This window comes from Lissotriton vulgaris, chromosome 11 (genome assembly GCF_964263255.1).
Source record: "Lissotriton vulgaris chromosome 11, aLisVul1.2, whole genome shotgun sequence".
NCBI lineage: Eukaryota > Metazoa > Chordata > Amphibia > Caudata > Salamandridae > Lissotriton > Lissotriton vulgaris.
The window spans coordinates 834,611,358-834,629,321 of record NC_141699.1 but is presented as its reverse complement, the minus strand read 5'-3'; the positions used below and the strand labels follow the sequence as shown (position 1 = coordinate 834,629,321).

Sequence of the window (17,964 nt, the reverse complement as noted above, 5' to 3'; positions counted from 1 at the left end):
GATCCAGGGAATTACAGGCCGATCAGCCTGATAGACTGTTCGCAAAAAGTAGCAGGCAAGGTTCTCCTATTGAGAATACAGCAATGGGCAGATGAGAACAGGATCCTTTCGGATCTCCAGGCAGGGTTCCGTGCTGGCACCGGAACAATTGAACAATCGCTAAGGCTTCTTATGATTTACTGGAAGGTCGTTACTATTGGGAAGGGCACATTATATCTTGCTTTTATCGACCTCCGGACGGCCTTCGATTTGGTCCCCAGAAATAACTTATGGAAGGTCCTCAGTGATCTTGGCCTGCCACCTTACCTGCTCCACTTGGTCATGAAGTTTCATGAAAACAACTATGCCCAAATCCGCTGGGGTCCCAATGGCCAAAAGACCCGAAGAATAGAAGTGAACAGAGGAGTGCGGCAAGGGTGTGTTCTTGCCCCAACACTCTTTTCGCTCTACGTTAATGGGGTGGTGGACCACTTGTCAAGGATTCCAGCGGATGCCCCTCGCCTGGCAGGTCGTTCTATTCCCACCCTGCTTTTTGCGGACGATACTTTGCTTCTGTCAAAATCGCCAATGGGCCTGCAACAGCTTCTTTCAGGCTTTGACGATTTTTGTAAAAAAAGAGGACTCTGCATAAATACAGATAAAACAAAGTACCTTATTTTGAACCCTCCGCAAAAACTTGGCCCACCGCCAACATTGGGCTCTGTGGCATTGGACAGGACTAAAACCTTCGATTATCTGGGCATCAGGTTGGTGGATTCCATGAAATGGGACCAGCATTTGTTTAAAATGTTGTTGAACCTAAAAAGAGTAACTGGGACCCTGCTAAAAGAGCAGAGAGCAGCCTCAACTAAACCCATAGCCGCAGTTTTGGACATCTACGCGGCTAGAGGAGTAAGCGCCGCATTGTACGGGGCGGAACTATGGGGAATGTCGAACTTGAAAGATCTTACTCGAGCTGAGAACACCTTCTTGAGAAGCCTGATGTCCCTTGGCCCTTCTGTCCCCATCCTGCCTTTGCAATTGGACATGGGCCGCCGGGCTATTGATGATCTAGCGAAGTTACGCCCTTTGCTTCTGTGGGCCCGCATCTGGAGAGTCCCCGAACTCTCAAGTTATGCGGATGGTCTACGGGAGATATTAAGATCGACAGGGTGGGCGAAAATAAAGTGGCTAACGGATATCAAAGCTTTACTTACCAATCTGGGGCTGGAAGAAGCATGGTACCAACAGTCAGCCCCGCCCAAAACAACAATAAAACAGCTTTATTGGAACTGGGTGTCAAATAGAAGGAATTCCTCCTCCTCGATATGCAAGTCGACCAGAAAGTTCATGGAGTCCAAAGATACCCCCTTTAGAGAACTGTATCTGGACATTATCTCAGCCCCTTGGGAAAGGTCCCTGTACTTCAAATTCAGAATTGGTCTTCTCCCCGTAATGGATCTTACTAGCCATTGGAAAATTCCATACCAGACTGCTCCGTGGTGTCCCTTTTGCCCACAACGCCAAGAATCCGTCCCTCACTTTTTATTTGAGTGTCCTGCATATAAGATCCCACGGTCAAAATGGCTAAAACCCATGTGTCGCACACTGGGTACTAGGCAGTGTAACGTGGCCTTAAGGATTCTTCTTTCGGACACTCGTACTTTTTACGCATGTGCCACCTCGAAGTACCTTGGGTGGGCATGGCGAATCCGGTCAAAAAGACTTAGGCTAATTGTTTAATTACATTTTATACCATGGATTGTTTTAAACTATATGCTTTTTGTTAGGAATTTATAGATTCATTTATAGTAAAAACTTACGGTTTTTTTAAAAATGTACTGAAACGAATTTTAATTGTATGTACGCTTTTTAAGATATTGTTATATGTCGAAATAAAGCATTAATGGGGCTCAATAAACCTTGCCAAGATGGGGGTAGAGGAGTATGGTTCCCCCATTATCCAATCTTGGACCCCAGAGCAAGGGTACGGACTCCTACCCAACCAGCCACTCCACAGGGTTGGGGCTGGTGACTTAATAACTCAGTGGTAAACAATGTCTCCCCCCCTAGGGTTAATACAATTTGTATAGTAGGGGAGGTACCCTTGACCAATAATGTTGTGCACCATCCCCCGCCTACCCCAATTCTACCTATTATTTTAGGTGACGGGTCAAATAATCTTGAACTCGTGGCCGGACTTCAAACTCCGGGTCCACTGGGTGGGAATAGCGGTTGTAATGAGTCCCAGCACTATGTACCTCTGAAAATCATCAGTTGGAATGTGGCAGGCTTAAGCAGCAAGCAAGATGTCCCAGACTGGGTGGCGCTCGTTGAACCCCACTCAGTTTGTGCATTCCAAGAGACGTGGTGCGTAGAACCAAGGCACCGAGTAGGTTATGCCACCTTTTTTGTCCCGGCTGAAATCCCAGCCTCGGGAAGAGGTTGTCCCTACGGAGGTCTCTTGGTTTGGGTAAACATCACTCTGGGATGGAGGGTTCACCAACACCCCCAAAAATCTCCAGATTTGATGCACCTCACTGTAATTTGTCCAAGGAGTGCGGAAAAACTGGAGATTATCAACATCTATACAAGAGGGGCCTCCGGGAGAGCCTTGTCACCAACGCTCTTGGACCTGGAGGCAGCCCTGGGTGAGTGTAGTAGCAATTCCCTAATTTTGGTTATGGGGGACTTCAATTGTACATTCGAGCCTTTGCTGCCCGATGAATCCCTGGATTTATATGATGAAGATTCTAGGAGAGGTGTCCCGTCACTTGATCTTCCCATCATAAATAGTTGGACCCCCAGAATCATCCAGCTAAATTCCCTCACTCTAGAGCACGGCCTAAGGGCAGCCAATGGGAGGACACCATCAGATTTAGCGGGGGCTCATACATATAATAGGGTTGGCCACTCTTCCCGGATTGATTACATCCTTCTAAACTTTTCTTTGTGGGGACATATGAAGGATATGATTGTTCTACCCTCCCTGGAAAGTGACCATAATGCTCTTTCCTTGACCCTATCAATCTGGTGGAAGGAGATAATACCAGGAAGCGGAAATCATGATGCACTAGTGACAGGGCCATTGGGAGGGGTGGTTCCATCAAACTGCTTAAGACGTCTGAAATGGGACAAAGTGGCAATAGATGAGGAGAAAATGGCATGTATCAGAGCTGTTACCTCTTCAGCCTGTGCCATTTTAAAAAGCCAACCTATCTGCCCAAATCAGATTACAGCATTGTTCTGCGAGGTCTCGCTGTCAATTGGAGACCTTTTTAAGGCCAAAATTAAAAAAGGAAACCCAAATCGTGACAATCGGCAGGGCAAGCCAGGATGGTACTCGAAGGAGTGTCGTGCCATGAAGAGAGCCCTGATACTGGCTGTGAAAAGTGGAGACGCCACCCTAATAGCCACCAAACGGAAGGATTATAAAACGGAGCTCAAAACAGCAAAAAGAGACTGGGAAGACAAGTTCTGGCAGGATCTCCGAACTGCTAGCGTTGAAAAAAACGCAAAAGGTTTTTGGGACTTAGTACACAAGAAAAACAGACCCCTCGATACAGTCATCACCTGCAACATAACCGAGGACCTATGGTATACACATTTCTCGAAATTGTATACGGCAACCGCAGTTGAAGCGTTGGATTCCGTGTTACCACAACCCCCTCGAGAGGTGGAGAGTCCCGAGGAAAATCTGTTTACTAAGAAAGAAGCGGAAGGTGCAATAAAATCTCTTGTCCCGCGCAAGGCGGCTGGCCCCGATGGTCTTCCGGGTGACCTGCTCCGTGTTGACCTAGATGATTGGAGTACGATGATTTCATCTGTTTTGAACGCTGCCATGGCGGGTGCACCTCTGCCTGCCTCCTGGATGGCCGCCGAAGTGGTCCCCCTGCACAAAAAAGGCTCGAGAGAAGATCCAGGGAATTACAGGCCGATCAGCCTGATAGACTGTTCGCAAAAAGTAGCAGGCAAGGTTCTCCTATTGAGAATACAGCAATGGGCAGATGAGAACAGGATCCTTTCGGATCTCCAGGCAGGGTTCCGTGCTGGCACCGGAACAATTGAACAATCGCTAAGGCTTCTTATGATTTACTGGAAGGTCGTTACTATTGGGAAGGGCACATTATATCTTGCTTTTATCGACCTCCGGACGGCCTTCGATTTGGTCCCCAGAAATAACTTATGGAAGGTCCTCAGTGATCTTGGCCTGCCACCTTACCTGCTCCACTTGGTCATGAAGTTTCATGAAAACAACTATGCCCAAATCCGCTGGGGTCCCAATGGCCAAAAGACCCGAAGAATAGAAGTGAACAGAGGAGTGCGGCAAGGGTGTGTTCTTGCCCCAACACTCTTTTCGCTCTACGTTAATGGGGTGGTGGACCACTTGTCAAGGATTCCAGCGGATGCCCCTCGCCTGGCAGGTCGTTCTATTCCCACCCTGCTTTTTGCGGACGATACTTTGCTTCTGTCAAAATCGCCAATGGGCCTGCAACAGCTTCTTTCAGGCTTTGACGATTTTTGTAAAAAAAGAGGACTCTGCATAAATACAGATAAAACAAAGTACCTTATTTTGAACCCTCCGCAAAAACTTGGCCCACCGCCAACATTGGGCTCTGTGGCATTGGACAGGACTAAAACCTTCGATTATCTGGGCATCAGGTTGGTGGATTCCATGAAATGGGACCAGCATTTGTTTAAAATGTTGTTGAACCTAAAAAGAGTAACTGGGACCCTGCTAAAAGAGCAGAGAGCAGCCTCAACTAAACCCATAGCCGCAGTTTTGGACATCTACGCGGCTAGAGGAGTAAGCGCCGCATTGTACGGGGCGGAACTATGGGGAATGTCGAACTTGAAAGATCTTACTCGAGCTGAGAACACCTTCTTGAGAAGCCTGATGTCCCTTGGCCCTTCTGTCCCCATCCTGCCTTTGCAATTGGACATGGGCCGCCGGGCTATTGATGATCTAGCGAAGTTACGCCCTTTGCTTCTGTGGGCCCGCATCTGGAGAGTCCCCGAACTCTCAAGTTATGCGGATGGTCTACGGGAGATATTAAGATCGACAGGGTGGGCGAAAATAAAGTGGCTAACGGATATCAAAGCTTTACTTACCAATCTGGGGCTGGAAGAAGCATGGTACCAACAGTCAGCCCCGCCCAAAACAACAATAAAACAGCTTTATTGGAACTGGGTGTCAAATAGAAGGAATTCCTCCTCCTCGATATGCAAGTCGACCAGAAAGTTCATGGAGTCCAAAGATACCCCCTTTAGAGAACTGTATCTGGACATTATCTCAGCCCCTTGGGAAAGGTCCCTGTACTTCAAATTCAGAATTGGTCTTCTCCCCGTAATGGATCTTACTAGCCATTGGAAAATTCCATACCAGACTGCTCCGTGGTGTCCCTTTTGCCCACAACGCCAAGAATCCGTCCCTCACTTTTTATTTGAGTGTCCTGCATATAAGATCCCACGGTCAAAATGGCTAAAACCCATGTGTCGCACACTGGGTACTAGGCAGTGTAACGTGGCCTTAAGGATTCTTCTTTCGGACACTCGTACTTTTTACGCATGTGCCACCTCGAAGTACCTTGGGTGGGCATGGCGAATCCGGTCAAAAAGACTTAGGCTAATTGTTTAATTACATTTTATACCATGGATTGTTTTAAACTATATGCTTTTTGTTAGGAATTTATAGATTCATTTATAGTAAAAACTTACGGTTTTTTTAAAAATGTACTGAAACGAATTTTAATTGTATGTACGCTTTTTAAGATATTGTTATATGTCGAAATAAAGCCTTTTTGACTTGACTTGACTTGACCTATGAGTGTTGTGCATTGTAATTTTGGTATGTTGGAAAGAAACAGGACCAGAATAATGTTTGATAACTCTTTGTTTCTCCTTTTCAGATTGTAATAGGGCAGCAGAACAGCTGAAGAACAACCCGCGACACAAGTGTTATCTTGAGGGGGTCTCACTGTATCAGTTGGAGAAGCTGTTTTCCGTCCTAAGGGGTCACCTGAGGGGACAGGACCTGTCTCAGACCCTTGAGGATATTAAGCGGGAGACCACACTTGACCCAGATGAAGACCTGAACAAGTTGGATGATAAAGAACTAGCTAAACGGAAGAGTCTGATGGATGAAACATTTGAGAAGAACCGCAAGAGAAAGGAAGACCCTGAGTTCAAATACAATGTAGAAGTGGAGTTCCCACAGGATGGGCAGCTTGAAGAGTGTGAATGGGATGCTGAATCTGACGATGATGTCTAAGGACTCTACAAAGACGATAGCTGGTGACTGGAAACTAGAAATTGTTGTCTTAATCACATACTGAACTTTCATGCTTTTTATCTAGCTAGGAAAGAAAGAAGCTCGGATGTTCCCCATTCGAAATCTGAGGGTGCTGTGCATGCCCGTTTTATCTAACCACTCTTATGTTCTGCCGTCCAAAAAGTGTTCTTCCGCTAGTTACAATGTATTAGTAGACGTGTGTCTGCCAATTAGAACCGAATCTTCAGTTGTTCCTTTTATCACGAGAGAGTAACCCTCTGCCTTCCTGTACCATAACATCCCTTGTCCTTTCAGCTAGCTGCAATGAGCGTGTTTGCTGCATTGAGCTTGTTTCCCCTTCAGTGAAGCTGATGCTAACATCCCTTAAATGTGGCCTGGCTTCATGAAGGTATTTCAAAATTAGCTGGGTGTAAATGCTCCTTCCCAGGGGGTGAGCGTTTCCGTTTTAGGGTTTGTTTTGGTGTACGTGCCCTGATGGGAATCAACCTCATTCGGAAGCCAAGGAACTGTAGACCAGTTTTCATTTGAAATGCATCTTTTACTTTCTCTCTTAAATTGAACTATTACTTGAAGACCACTCACATGATTGCTAAACCTGTCAACATGAGATGAGTTGTATGAAACCATTCCTGTCCCGGTGATCAGAAGATAACCATTTCTGATTAACCTACTTTCTATGTCCTAAAGCCACAGACAGTATAATATTCATTTGACAAGATGCATAGAAAAGTCTGTGCTTCAACATTAAGGACATACCTTCTTTTATATATCAGGTTTTTTTAATTGATGCCAATTCCTTGGCTAATCAGAACACCAGGTTAAATGACATCCAACAGTTAATCCATGCAAAAGGTCAGGAGACCCCCTTTGATACGCACCCTCTTCAAGTCCAGGCTACTTAGAAGTGACAGAAAGATTTGATTATGTTCCATGCAAAATATTAAGCTGCTTCAAATAAGGAAAATATTAGGATGCATCAAATAAGAGTAAAAACAAAATGCTACATTATTTAAGGAATTACTCATTTATTCTCTAGAGCAGCGGTTCTGAACTTTTTGACTTATATTGACCACCACTGAATCATTATTGGAAGCCAGGGACCCCTCGCCTAAGCAAATTCTATGATTGGAACATCATAACAATGCAAAAACATACAAAAAACAATGTACACCAAACAATTCAAATATAAAAATACTTTGTGTAATTCGCAATCCAATTTAGAAAACGTTTTCAAATTTTCAATTTTGCTTCTTTACTTGTACATAGTTGAAAAAATCTAATTTATTAATTTTAATATTATTTAATTTTGTATAACAGTCACGCACCACCTGAGTAGGCCAAACGCACCCCGTGCATCCTCGGACAACAAGTTAGGAACCACTGCTCTAAAGCATTTTGATACATGAACAACCTTGTATACCAAAACTGTTATACAATGTAAAAGATCTTGTAGAATGATGTGAGTAAATGCTGTGTTTCAACAGAAAGTCCTACAAATTAGAGAAAACGTGGGTTTAATTTGCCTCTGTCTTACAAACTCTGGTTTTGGCGAAATCACTTTATCTGCTATCATTTCAATTGCACCTCTACATGTTTCTTTGACTGTCAGATTGGCAAGGGTTGTGTGTGTGTTGTCTGACAAGTTGTAATATCAATTTGTCCCACTCCCCTGAAAATGGCTTCGTCCATGGCAAGGAAAACAGACCAGACAAAGCCAAATACCAGATGGAAAGGGAACTGGGCTGAGAGGGCGCGAGAACTTCTCAGACCCCCCAGGTTTTTTTGAGGATCGCTCTCTTAGGTATTACGTCTCTAGTTGCAGAACAATTACATACTGAGGTTCTCTGGTAACAGAATTGACTCTCTAATCAAAGAGAGCACATTCAGTGTTTTAGTACAGGTGAAAGCCACAAACGATTCACAATGATACAGTAACAAACCAGTATACTCACCAGCTTCGAAATTATCGACCACACTAAGGCAAAGCCAAGCGGGAGGAAAGACAGTAAGTCAGAGAATCAGATGAGAGATTAGGACTCTTCTGGGAAGGAAATATGGAAAAGCACAGTAATACGACAAATCCAAAGTGCAATTCAGTGTCAGCATAATATGCAAATGGTCAGGTAACTCTGAGGAAAACAGAAGGGAAAAATAACGAATGTAGGGAATGGGAAACAGTGAACGAACTACGTGGCAAGCAGAGCACAGCACAACAGGGAAAGTTGGCAGGCAGTTACTAATTTCAAATTTCAAATCTTTATTTCGATCAGTTTGATCATAAAAGATATACAACAATTAATCATCATTAAAAAAGATTTTGTAAAAATAAGTTAAAACAAGGGTAACAGTGTGTCAGAAACGAGAGATTTTCAATGGTCCCCTGCCATCTTTACATGTCTGGTTCTGGTATACCACATTGCAGTTAAACATTTGGCCAGGGCAAACACAGTTGACGGGGATAAGTCTGTTTTTAAAACTCTAAATGCAGGAAGAAAAGTTCTAAATCCCAAGTTTCTCAATAGTGGGAGCAACCAATATCGTCTGCTCTTGAGGTAGGCTGGACAGAAGAAGAGGACATGAACTTCACTCTCTTTAGTGTGAGCACAAGCAGGGCATAGCTCTGTTTGCGACTCTCCTGCCCACGCTTTAGTGAAAGTCTTTAGAGGGAGAGTCCCATACCTCCATTGTAAGAAAAGTTTCCTTGTTAAAACAGGGGCCATTACATCCAAGACACTTTCAAATTGTATAAATCTTTTATTGCAGTAAAAGCATGTGTCAGAGAACCCTCTCGAGCACTGGCCAGGTCTTGGGTAAGCATTTTTTCATAGTATACTCTGGAGAGTGCTTTCCTTGAGATCCTGGCATTTGTACTTTCTGGATGTAACCAAAGATCTGGTAGTCCGAGGGTCTCACATGTTGTCTTGATGTAATTTAGCCAAGGTATCTTGGCAGCGTTGGGTAGAGTTAGAAATTCCAGCAGCTCAGATCGATAGGAGACAAGGTCCTGGCTGCTCCAAATGCGGCGCCAGAATGTTATAGGCTTTAGCCCTAGTTCCTCTCCGATGGGCCTCAAAGCCAAGTCCAGTCTCAGGGGCAGGAGTGGGGTGCTTGATGGTAGAGCAGTAAGCTGTCTTATAAATTTGTTTTCCGTCACCTGAAGATTGGAGGATGACGTGTGGCCCCACAACTCTCCCCCATAGGTGACACCGCCCGAGCCTGCATTTTATAAATTTGAATAGCGGGGGACAAAGGGCGAAAAGTTGATTTTGACGCAACTCTCATAATGCCCCCCGCCTTCTGGGCTAGCCTCATGTTGGCTTTTGTCTGGTGGGCCCCCTACGTCAAGTGTTGGTTTAGCGTTAACCCCAAATACTCTATGGTGTTTACCCTTTCCAGACGCACAGAACCAAGTAGGGGATTCGGGCGCTTTGGGGTCTTGGGATTTAAAATCATAAATTTAGTTTTTTGGGGGTTAATTTCGAGGCCTCTTTCTGTGCAGAAGTCCTGGAAGGCAGTTACATTAAGCCTTTATTTTATGTAAATAGTGCAGCTGCCTGTCTAGGCCCTGAAGTCTCACCTTTGCCTCAGACTGGCCTGCTACTCATCGAGCCCCAGCTGCCAAGGTGTGGTCCATCCCAGAATTAAAGGAAGGTGTCCCACATGTCTTTGTGTAGGAGCCTTCAAACCCTTAGTACCATGCTGATTCCTGCGAGTACGCCGTTCTTTCGATCCACCTTGCTGGTGCTAGTTTTTCAGGGATTATTGTCAAAGGAATCCACTAATCTGGGGACGTGAACAAAAGATTAAACTCTGCAATTGATCTTTCACTTTCCTTGAATCTAGTGCAGAAACCACCTCAGTTTCTTGGGACTCGTCCTTTATAACCGATACAGTGGGAGCTACTGGATGGATAGTGCATGCTTTACTCTGAAGACGCGATCACAGGGTAAACTGTCCTGCCCTTTGGGAGCCCTAGAGCTACTGCTACCTTTCACTGCCAATCTGGGTATTGAAATAGACTTGCACACGTAGTGTCAATGTGGAATCAAAACCGAACAGTGACAAAAAATAGAGCTGATAACCAAAATGTTCTTCCTTTTATTTGGCACCTTTTGCGGATGGGGATTTGCTTTGACCTGTTATAGGTGAAGGGGAGTATTAGCTCGAATAGTACAAATTGATGACAGTAACTGAAGGTCAGAGATTTGTTTGGAAATATCTGCAAATAGTTGTGCATGAAAGCCAAAGAGGGATTTAAATGGAAAATGGCAAAGAGATGAATGCAACAAGTTGTTATATGCGTGTTCGGCTAAGGGTAACCAGTTATACGACTGTTGGTTGTTGGTTCATAGTACATCAGCGGAGATATTGTCCCAAAGATTGATTGATTCTCTAAATCTGACCATCAGTTTGGGGAGATGACTGTTTGGTTTAAATGTGACTGTGCCCTATCATTGTCGCAGAACATTCCAGAATTTGGAGATGAATCGAGATGCTCTATCAGTTACAAACTTAAATGGTAATCCATGTCATCTCAAAGAATCCCTCATAAATAGCATGACCAATTGTGGAGGTTAGGTATTTTGTGTAACAGAAGAAATGTGCATATTTGATAAAAAAAATAAGTCAACAACCAGAAAAGGAATGCTTTTTTGTGATGGTGATAAGTCGGTTGTGAAATCCACATTCCCGGGTTGATTGGGGATTGAGAGGGTTATCAAGAGACCAGATAGCTTTTGGTGAGTTTTCTTTATTTGAGCACAAATGGAACACTACCTGGCCCACATTGTCACACTCACAGTTCTAAGTCTAACGTTTTCCTTTCACCAAACTTACCTGCACTTGGGGAGGCACGGAATTAGCACAAAGCTCTGTAAATCGGTAGTGTGAAGAAACAGTTTTCCCTTTCAAAAACAATCCTTGAAAAGCACTGGGAATTTGAGCTGGGAGGGAGTACCATCAAGTCGGAACCTATCTGGAATCCCATCGTGCACGACGCCTGCAGCAGGTAAATAGAAGTCTTTTAATCAGCATTACAAATCCGCAATAAGTAACCTTACTACTTTACCTCACTGTTGTTTCGCAGCTTTTCTCTACTTAACGCCGAATGGAGAGAAAGACTGAGGGGGCTAATTTGGTGGCATAACAGTTATGGAATTGTGCCCGTAAATTACGATGGCCCCATGGTGCACTGTTGTATAACGTGTAAGCATGAGGGCGCCTGGAATACTGATCATCAATTAAAACGAAGGTGTAATACCAATGTATGAATTGTTTTAAAGTATTCGTTTTAAGTTGAATTGCTGTCCTGCCCATTCAGGGGCTCCACGGGGCAGAAGTGCTTATCCCAGATAGAGTTGAGGTTTGTGTGTGGGACCTTCGGCTTTAGCACTACTATTCTAGATGCGAGCAGGAAAACTTCGACGCCTTCTAGTGTTCCACTGCTAATGAACCCACACTACATACCCACCCATCACAGGCGTCACTAGTCAGGTGTCCCTGTCAATAAAAGGGGCCGGGCGCACGTGCCCTGGGCCAGTTTACAGCACCATACCATTGAGTGTCTGTGTCCATCATTCCAGGATATGCGGGCCTGCGGCCTGACACCACACTGGCGACGAGGGGTCTTATCCTCAGGGTTGGATTGGGATTGAAAATCGTCGCGGCACGCCAAAACAAAAATCGGCCCACATTTGCATAATCACTCCTCAAATCACTGCTTTGGCGTAATCTTATAAAAAAAAACTTTAGAAGGGGGTAAAAAAATGCATGCGTTAGTTTACACTGGTGAAACAAGTGAGGCCACTTCTACTCACGCCCCCTGCCCCCGCTCAGTATGTGCACTCATTAATGGACCGGCCAAGGAGAGAAGGAAAGTGACACCTCTGCCTGTTGCTAAACGGAGGTAATGATCGCCCATCTGCCTCTAAAAAGGCCACTCAGACACCCACTGGGCCGCTGGCTAAGCCTGTATTCGAACAATAGACACAGGGGCATATTTACAATAACTGGCGCATCCCTGCAAATCAGCAGGGATGCTCCAGTTATTGTGCGCCACAACTCCGCCATCATGGATGCGCCGCATTTACAATGCGGCGCACCATGGTGCAAAAACAGCACAGATGCGTGACGCATCTGTGCCGTAAAAGTGACGCATTGCTGGAGTTGCGTCGCAAGCGCGACGCAGCTCCAGCAATGCTCTGGGGGCCCGATCTAGTTAATGCTGCGTCAATACTTACGCCTGCTTCAGGCAGGCGCAGGGTTTTGCACAGAATGGGCCTAAAAGTGACTGAGTGAAATCTTGGACACAGGGTGTCCTCCATCGCAGTGCCGCAAGACTGATTCGGCAGGGACCCAAGACAGGCAAGAGAGGAGTGGCACACTCCATGTGGCAGGCCGCCACAGCGACATGTGCTCCGACAGCATACCGACACATGACCGGACGTCACAGCACACAGCAGACAAAGAGCCCGTCACACAAAGTGACCCGTCTGGACAAGCGCACCCGAAGAAAGGAAGAAGCAGGCGCCATGACGGCGCAGAATCGGGTACAAGCAGGACGCCCTCGAGCAAAGAGAAGTGGGACACCGCAAGATCCCTGAGGAGGGGATGGTGCCAATTGAAGTCCCCAAGAAGCGCATGCAAGTCCTACGGACAGGACAGGCCTGCAACAGGCCCACAAAAGGGAAGAAAAGACTGTCACAAGAACGACGAGACCAGTGAGATGTCAATGTGCCGCAAAAATGGGACAGGTGGCAGGACGCCACATCCAAGGAAAAACCTGGTAGGAAGAGGGAGAAGAGCGTGGCATGACTCCACAGGGCAGACAACAACCACAGGCGCGCAAGATGGAACAGAGAAGAGCTAGGGGACCAAGGACTCGCACCAGCACTGAGGAAGGTGTTCATCCACACAAGCCAGCCACAGGGGTGCAGAGACGTCACTGGAGACAGCTCAGTGGGAGGACCTACCGTAAGCCGTTAGCAGTGATATCTGCGTCTTAGCCCCACACTTCGCAGTTCAACCGTCCTCTCACCTGTCACCGGCTGCTTGGTATCGATAGCACCAACCTCGCAGTGCACCTGACTGAAGACAACAGAGTGGTGTCACAAAGTCCTTTAAGTCCTCCTCACTCCTGAAGGTCACCCGGACAGTAGATCACCGCCTGTCTGCCCACTGAAGAATACTAACATCCTGTTACCACCTTCCAGGTGCATCATCACCAAGGAGCATCACACCACCTGAATGAATCCACACACACCCCGAACAACTGGAGCTCAAGGAGGCGAATCACCCAGGATCAGCCTGTGCACCCCAGTCAACCTACAGCCTGCCGAAGTTGAGCACACTCCGCCATTGTAAGATCCACCATTGGAGACTACATAAGACTTGGCCGTGGCCCTGTTGGGAGTTCTGCAGCGACCCCTAAGCACGGCCTACGCAAAGGCCTGCACAGCCCACACAGTTATGTGGCAGTCCAGGGGACAAGGGCCTCAACTGAGTTCCAGTGCAAAGGGAGTCTGAATAGGAGAGATGCGTCGGCCGCAGCTCTACGTCTGGCCTGCGAAGCATGGAGGTCACGGCTGAAGACTGGTCACCCACAAGATCATCAGAGGAAGGCGCAGAACCCAAGTCCGGACGGCGAGCACGCCCAGACGGAGAAACCCCCGCCGGAGGCTACATGAGCGACTTGGCTATGAGTCAGTTGGCAGTTCCCCAGCGACGCCTTCGCGCGGGTCACACAAAGCCCCACTCGGTCCTATGGCAGCCAGCAGGAAAGCCCTCCAAGAGGCTCCAGTGAGAGAGGGGTCCGGGCGAGAGAGGCAAGTCAGACATCACTCAGTAGTCAGGAGTAAAGAAGGCCATCGAGCATGCCACCTTTAAAGGAAGGCCTCACTCACAGATATCGTCTCCAACAGCCACAGGTTCTGTCATCCACGAGGCCTGAGAGATCCTCCAGTGTGGATTCCACCTCAGCTCCAGATGCACCAGCACTGAACTCTATACAGAAACTTCACAACCGCAAGACCAGGCTGGTCTACAGAACATCGCCAAGGCTGATCAAGGCATCCTGACAATGCGGTCCGAAGCTCCAGCGCTGCCTGGCTGACGGCCCGAATAGACTCATGTGGTGCTATGTGTTGTTTATTTGTTTCATTTCAGGTTGGACTTTCGTTTGTTTTTTTCATTAAAGTGTGGTAGGGATGTAGTATCCGGCTGGATACATTCTAGTGTTCTACTGCTGATGTAACCCACACTTGACACCCACCCACCACAGGCATCACCAGTCAATAAAAGGGGCCGAGTGCACCTGCCCTGGGACAGTTTACAGCACCATACCATTGAGTGTCTGTGTCCATCATTCCAGGATATGCGTGCCTGAGGCCCGACACCACAGCCATGAGTCGTTTGCTGTTGAATTTTGCGCAATCAAAGGGCTCAGTTTTGGGTTGTTGCACAAACTGGACCTGAACTTAATGACACATTCATATTTGGTAGCCACAGGGAGTTTAAGTGATTAGCCCAGAATCACAGGATGCTGAACTGATGCCGAGGTTCGAATGCAGTTCGCCAGCTCCATGGTCAACAAGGGCAACAACCTACATTGTGATGGCATGAGAAATTAAAGTTGGTGTAAAACATACAGGGGACCAATCGTATATTTTTCAATATGTCAATGTTAGGGATCTGATAGGAAGCTATACGTAGTGAGCTTCTCCTTGGTGCTATGAATTATTAGGCTACTGAGGGGGAATGTTCAACTTTTGCTGAATTTCCCTTGTTTCTTAATGGGGGATGTGTACCCGAGATTCTAGTGTGGACAACAGTACGGTTGTACTCTCTTTGTATCCCACTCCCTCAGTTCTAAGCAGGTAAGAGAAGAAAATATAGGCATAATTAGGAGATTTGCCCAGGTCTATTGTTCAACAAAACATTTTTGTTTTCATTCAGGAGGTGTCCGGTAAGGTCACAAAGGTGTAACTTGAATGTCTAGAATCTTCTTCTTAAGGGGTGCTCGCCTTCATATAATTTATTGCTACAGTCTGGGTGCAGCTCAGTCGACATCCATAAGGCATTTTCGTTTTAATTGCAATAGCGCGGCGCCGACATGCTGTTAGCCACATTCCACATTTTGCTGTGATGTGTTTCAAGCACATGTCCTGAATTTGACCAGTTTTTATTGTTCTACCCTTTTATTAAAGGTATCACATCACTGGCTGCTCATCATCGTAGAAGCCACAGTATTGGAATAGGACTCGAGGGGTAAGTCATACGAGGTGAAGTTAGGTTAAGTTAGGGAGAGTGGTTGGCCTAGCGGCTAGGGCGGTCGACCTCGAATCTGGGGAACTGGGTTTGAGTCTTGGCAATGACGCTGAACATACTGTGATTCCGGGAAACTCACTTAATCTCCCTGTGCCTAACAACATCACAAAAATGAATGTGTCCGCATGTAACGCAACTGGTGCTATGTAAAGCGCTCTGATACCCGATACCTTCGGCTCAAGTTTGCGCTATATAAAACTCTGTAAAATAAAAAAAAAATTAAAGTGGGCAAATTCCATGCAGGGAGTAGCCGTCAGGGACCAGTTGATTGAATTGGATAACCTGCATCTGTCTTTCCTATCCTCAAGGTTGTGCTTTACCAGTAACCACGCTACAGTGAACCCAAGGCCAGGCGGCAGTAAACTGTTTGCACGGTATCGCGTCGAGCATCTTCGCGGTCACGCATTGGTGAAGTAAGTATAACGTAGGACCGGGCAAAACGCTTAGGGAGAATCCGGATGCATGAAGAAATCAAATTCTGGGCAATGATCCCGGTTGAAAAATCTAAATATTACTGATCGGATAAAATCAATTAAATATTTATTTTACTAAATTTGGAGAAAAAGAGCCCAGGTCTGGTCTAATAAAATCAAAGCTAAAAAATTTATAGAACACAACAAGGTGGGTAAGCTACTAGCTGTATGTAACACTTAAAGACTCTAGAAACACAAAATGTATTTCAACCATTTGAGATAAACTGGGCAATCTCCAGGTTGACCAGGAAAAGATTTTAGTATTTTCAGGCTTATTGTATTAACTTATGCAACCCTAATCGTGACAAATTCATAGATAGCTCTGATAGCTGTCAAAAATGTTTAGGATGACTTTACCACAACTAAAGAACAAAATAACTGCTGATGTTAAGAAGATTGAGAGGGAGGAGATCATAGTGGCGATCAAAGTCCTTAGAACCGTCCCAGCGCCTATCTATAAATGCTATCCAGATATCCTATCACCCCATCTTATGGACCTCTTTGATACATTTAAAACAACAGTGTTAGAAATGGGGATCTCTAGTTGGCAGAGGTAGGGACCTTTGTCCAAGTAGGGTAAGGGGGATACACTTCTAAAATTGCCCCTTGGTAACTTGGCACAAGCTTATCTCAAAGGCAGTGTGTAAAGCATTTGTGAACACATACAGTAATACAGTGGAAACACTACAAATGGACACCACACAAGTTTAGAAAAATAAGTAATCTTTATCTAAACCAAACAAGAACAAAACAACAAAAAAATCCACAATAAATGAATACAAATATGACTTTCAAATGGTAGAAATAGTTCAGTTCAAAGTAATTTGCAACAGCGACACTTTTCACACAAAGTACCTTGGATGTGTCGAGCACGCAAACAAAAAGGGTCACAGGGAAGGTGATGTGTCGGTTCCTTACACACACTCGGGGAAGGTGATGCGTCGGTTCCTTGGTCTGGGGGAGGTGATGCGTCTGTTCCTTACTGCTGCGCCAGGGGGGATACCTCGGTTCCTTACTCCTTACAGAAGAGGAGGTGATGCGTCGGTTTCTTACTGCGTGGGGAACTGATGCTTCAGTTTCTTACTACAGCCCCCAAAGATGTGACAGAATTGGCACCTAGATGCTATGCGACAATCTGGGACAATGCATGGGTTCTTGCAGCCACATAGCAGGGCTTGCATTGGAATGGGTGAAGTGATTCCGGACTTCGGAGACCAGTGCACTCGATGCAGCGTACAGCGATTTCTCGAGCCGTGCGCAGGTGCTGCGTCGGTTTCTTCTTCGTCGATGCATTGGAAAAAGGTATGGCTGCATCACGCTTCTCATTGTTGCAGTTGCTTTTCCAGCTCCCAACAGGCAGAACAACCTCCAGAGGCCAAAAACAACTACAGGCACCACTTTGCAGGTCAGAACTCCCAGCAAGGAAGTTCAGGTTAGCAGAGAGTGAAGTATTTGTGTCCCTGAGATTTCAGACCAGGAGGCAAGCTCTTCTACAAGCCCTTGGAGATCTTTCTCAAGCAGCAAACACAGCAAACAGCAAAGTCCCTTTTCCTTTCCTTGGCAGAAAGTAGCCACTGCAGGCCAACCCCAGACAGCAAACAGCACAGGGGCAGTATTCCTATTCAGTTTCTCCAGCTCTTCACCTTGGCAAAGGTTCCTCTTGATTCCCAGAAGTGATCTAAAAGTCTGGGGTCTGGACCTCTCTTTTTATACTGAAAAATCCTTTGTTCTCTGGTGACAGAGAAGCCCTGTGCTCAGTCAAAATCAGTTCTGTCCTCTATGGTGCAGGCAGCTTAGGAAGTGGAGACGGCATTGTATAATGCAGACCAGGCCCATTCAGGTGAAAGGAAATCTCCCCTTACTCTAAATGTAGCCCACCTCTATTCAGCCCAGCCC

At 46.0% G+C, this 17,964-nt stretch overlaps 1 protein-coding gene across 18 annotated transcripts in view; it reads left to right on the top strand.

The window, feature by feature from the left end:
* The window catches only part of CEP19 (centrosomal protein 19), a 115,004-nt gene extending 103,182 nt beyond the window's left edge, over positions 1-11,822 (top strand). For 14 of the 18 annotated variants that reach the window (XM_086943965.1, XM_086943962.1, XM_086943954.1 and 11 more), the window contains one exon: positions 5,889-11,822. In XM_086943965.1, the coding sequence (XP_086800091.1) occupies positions 5,889-6,250 (362 nt within the window). In that variant the 3' untranslated portion in view covers positions 6,251-11,822. The remainder of the gene's footprint in view (positions 1-5,888) is intronic. The other 4 variants (XR_015300956.1, XR_015300955.1, XR_015300953.1 and 1 more) reach the window with 1 other exon arrangement.
* The last annotated feature ends 6,142 nt before the right edge of the window (positions 11,823-17,964 follow it).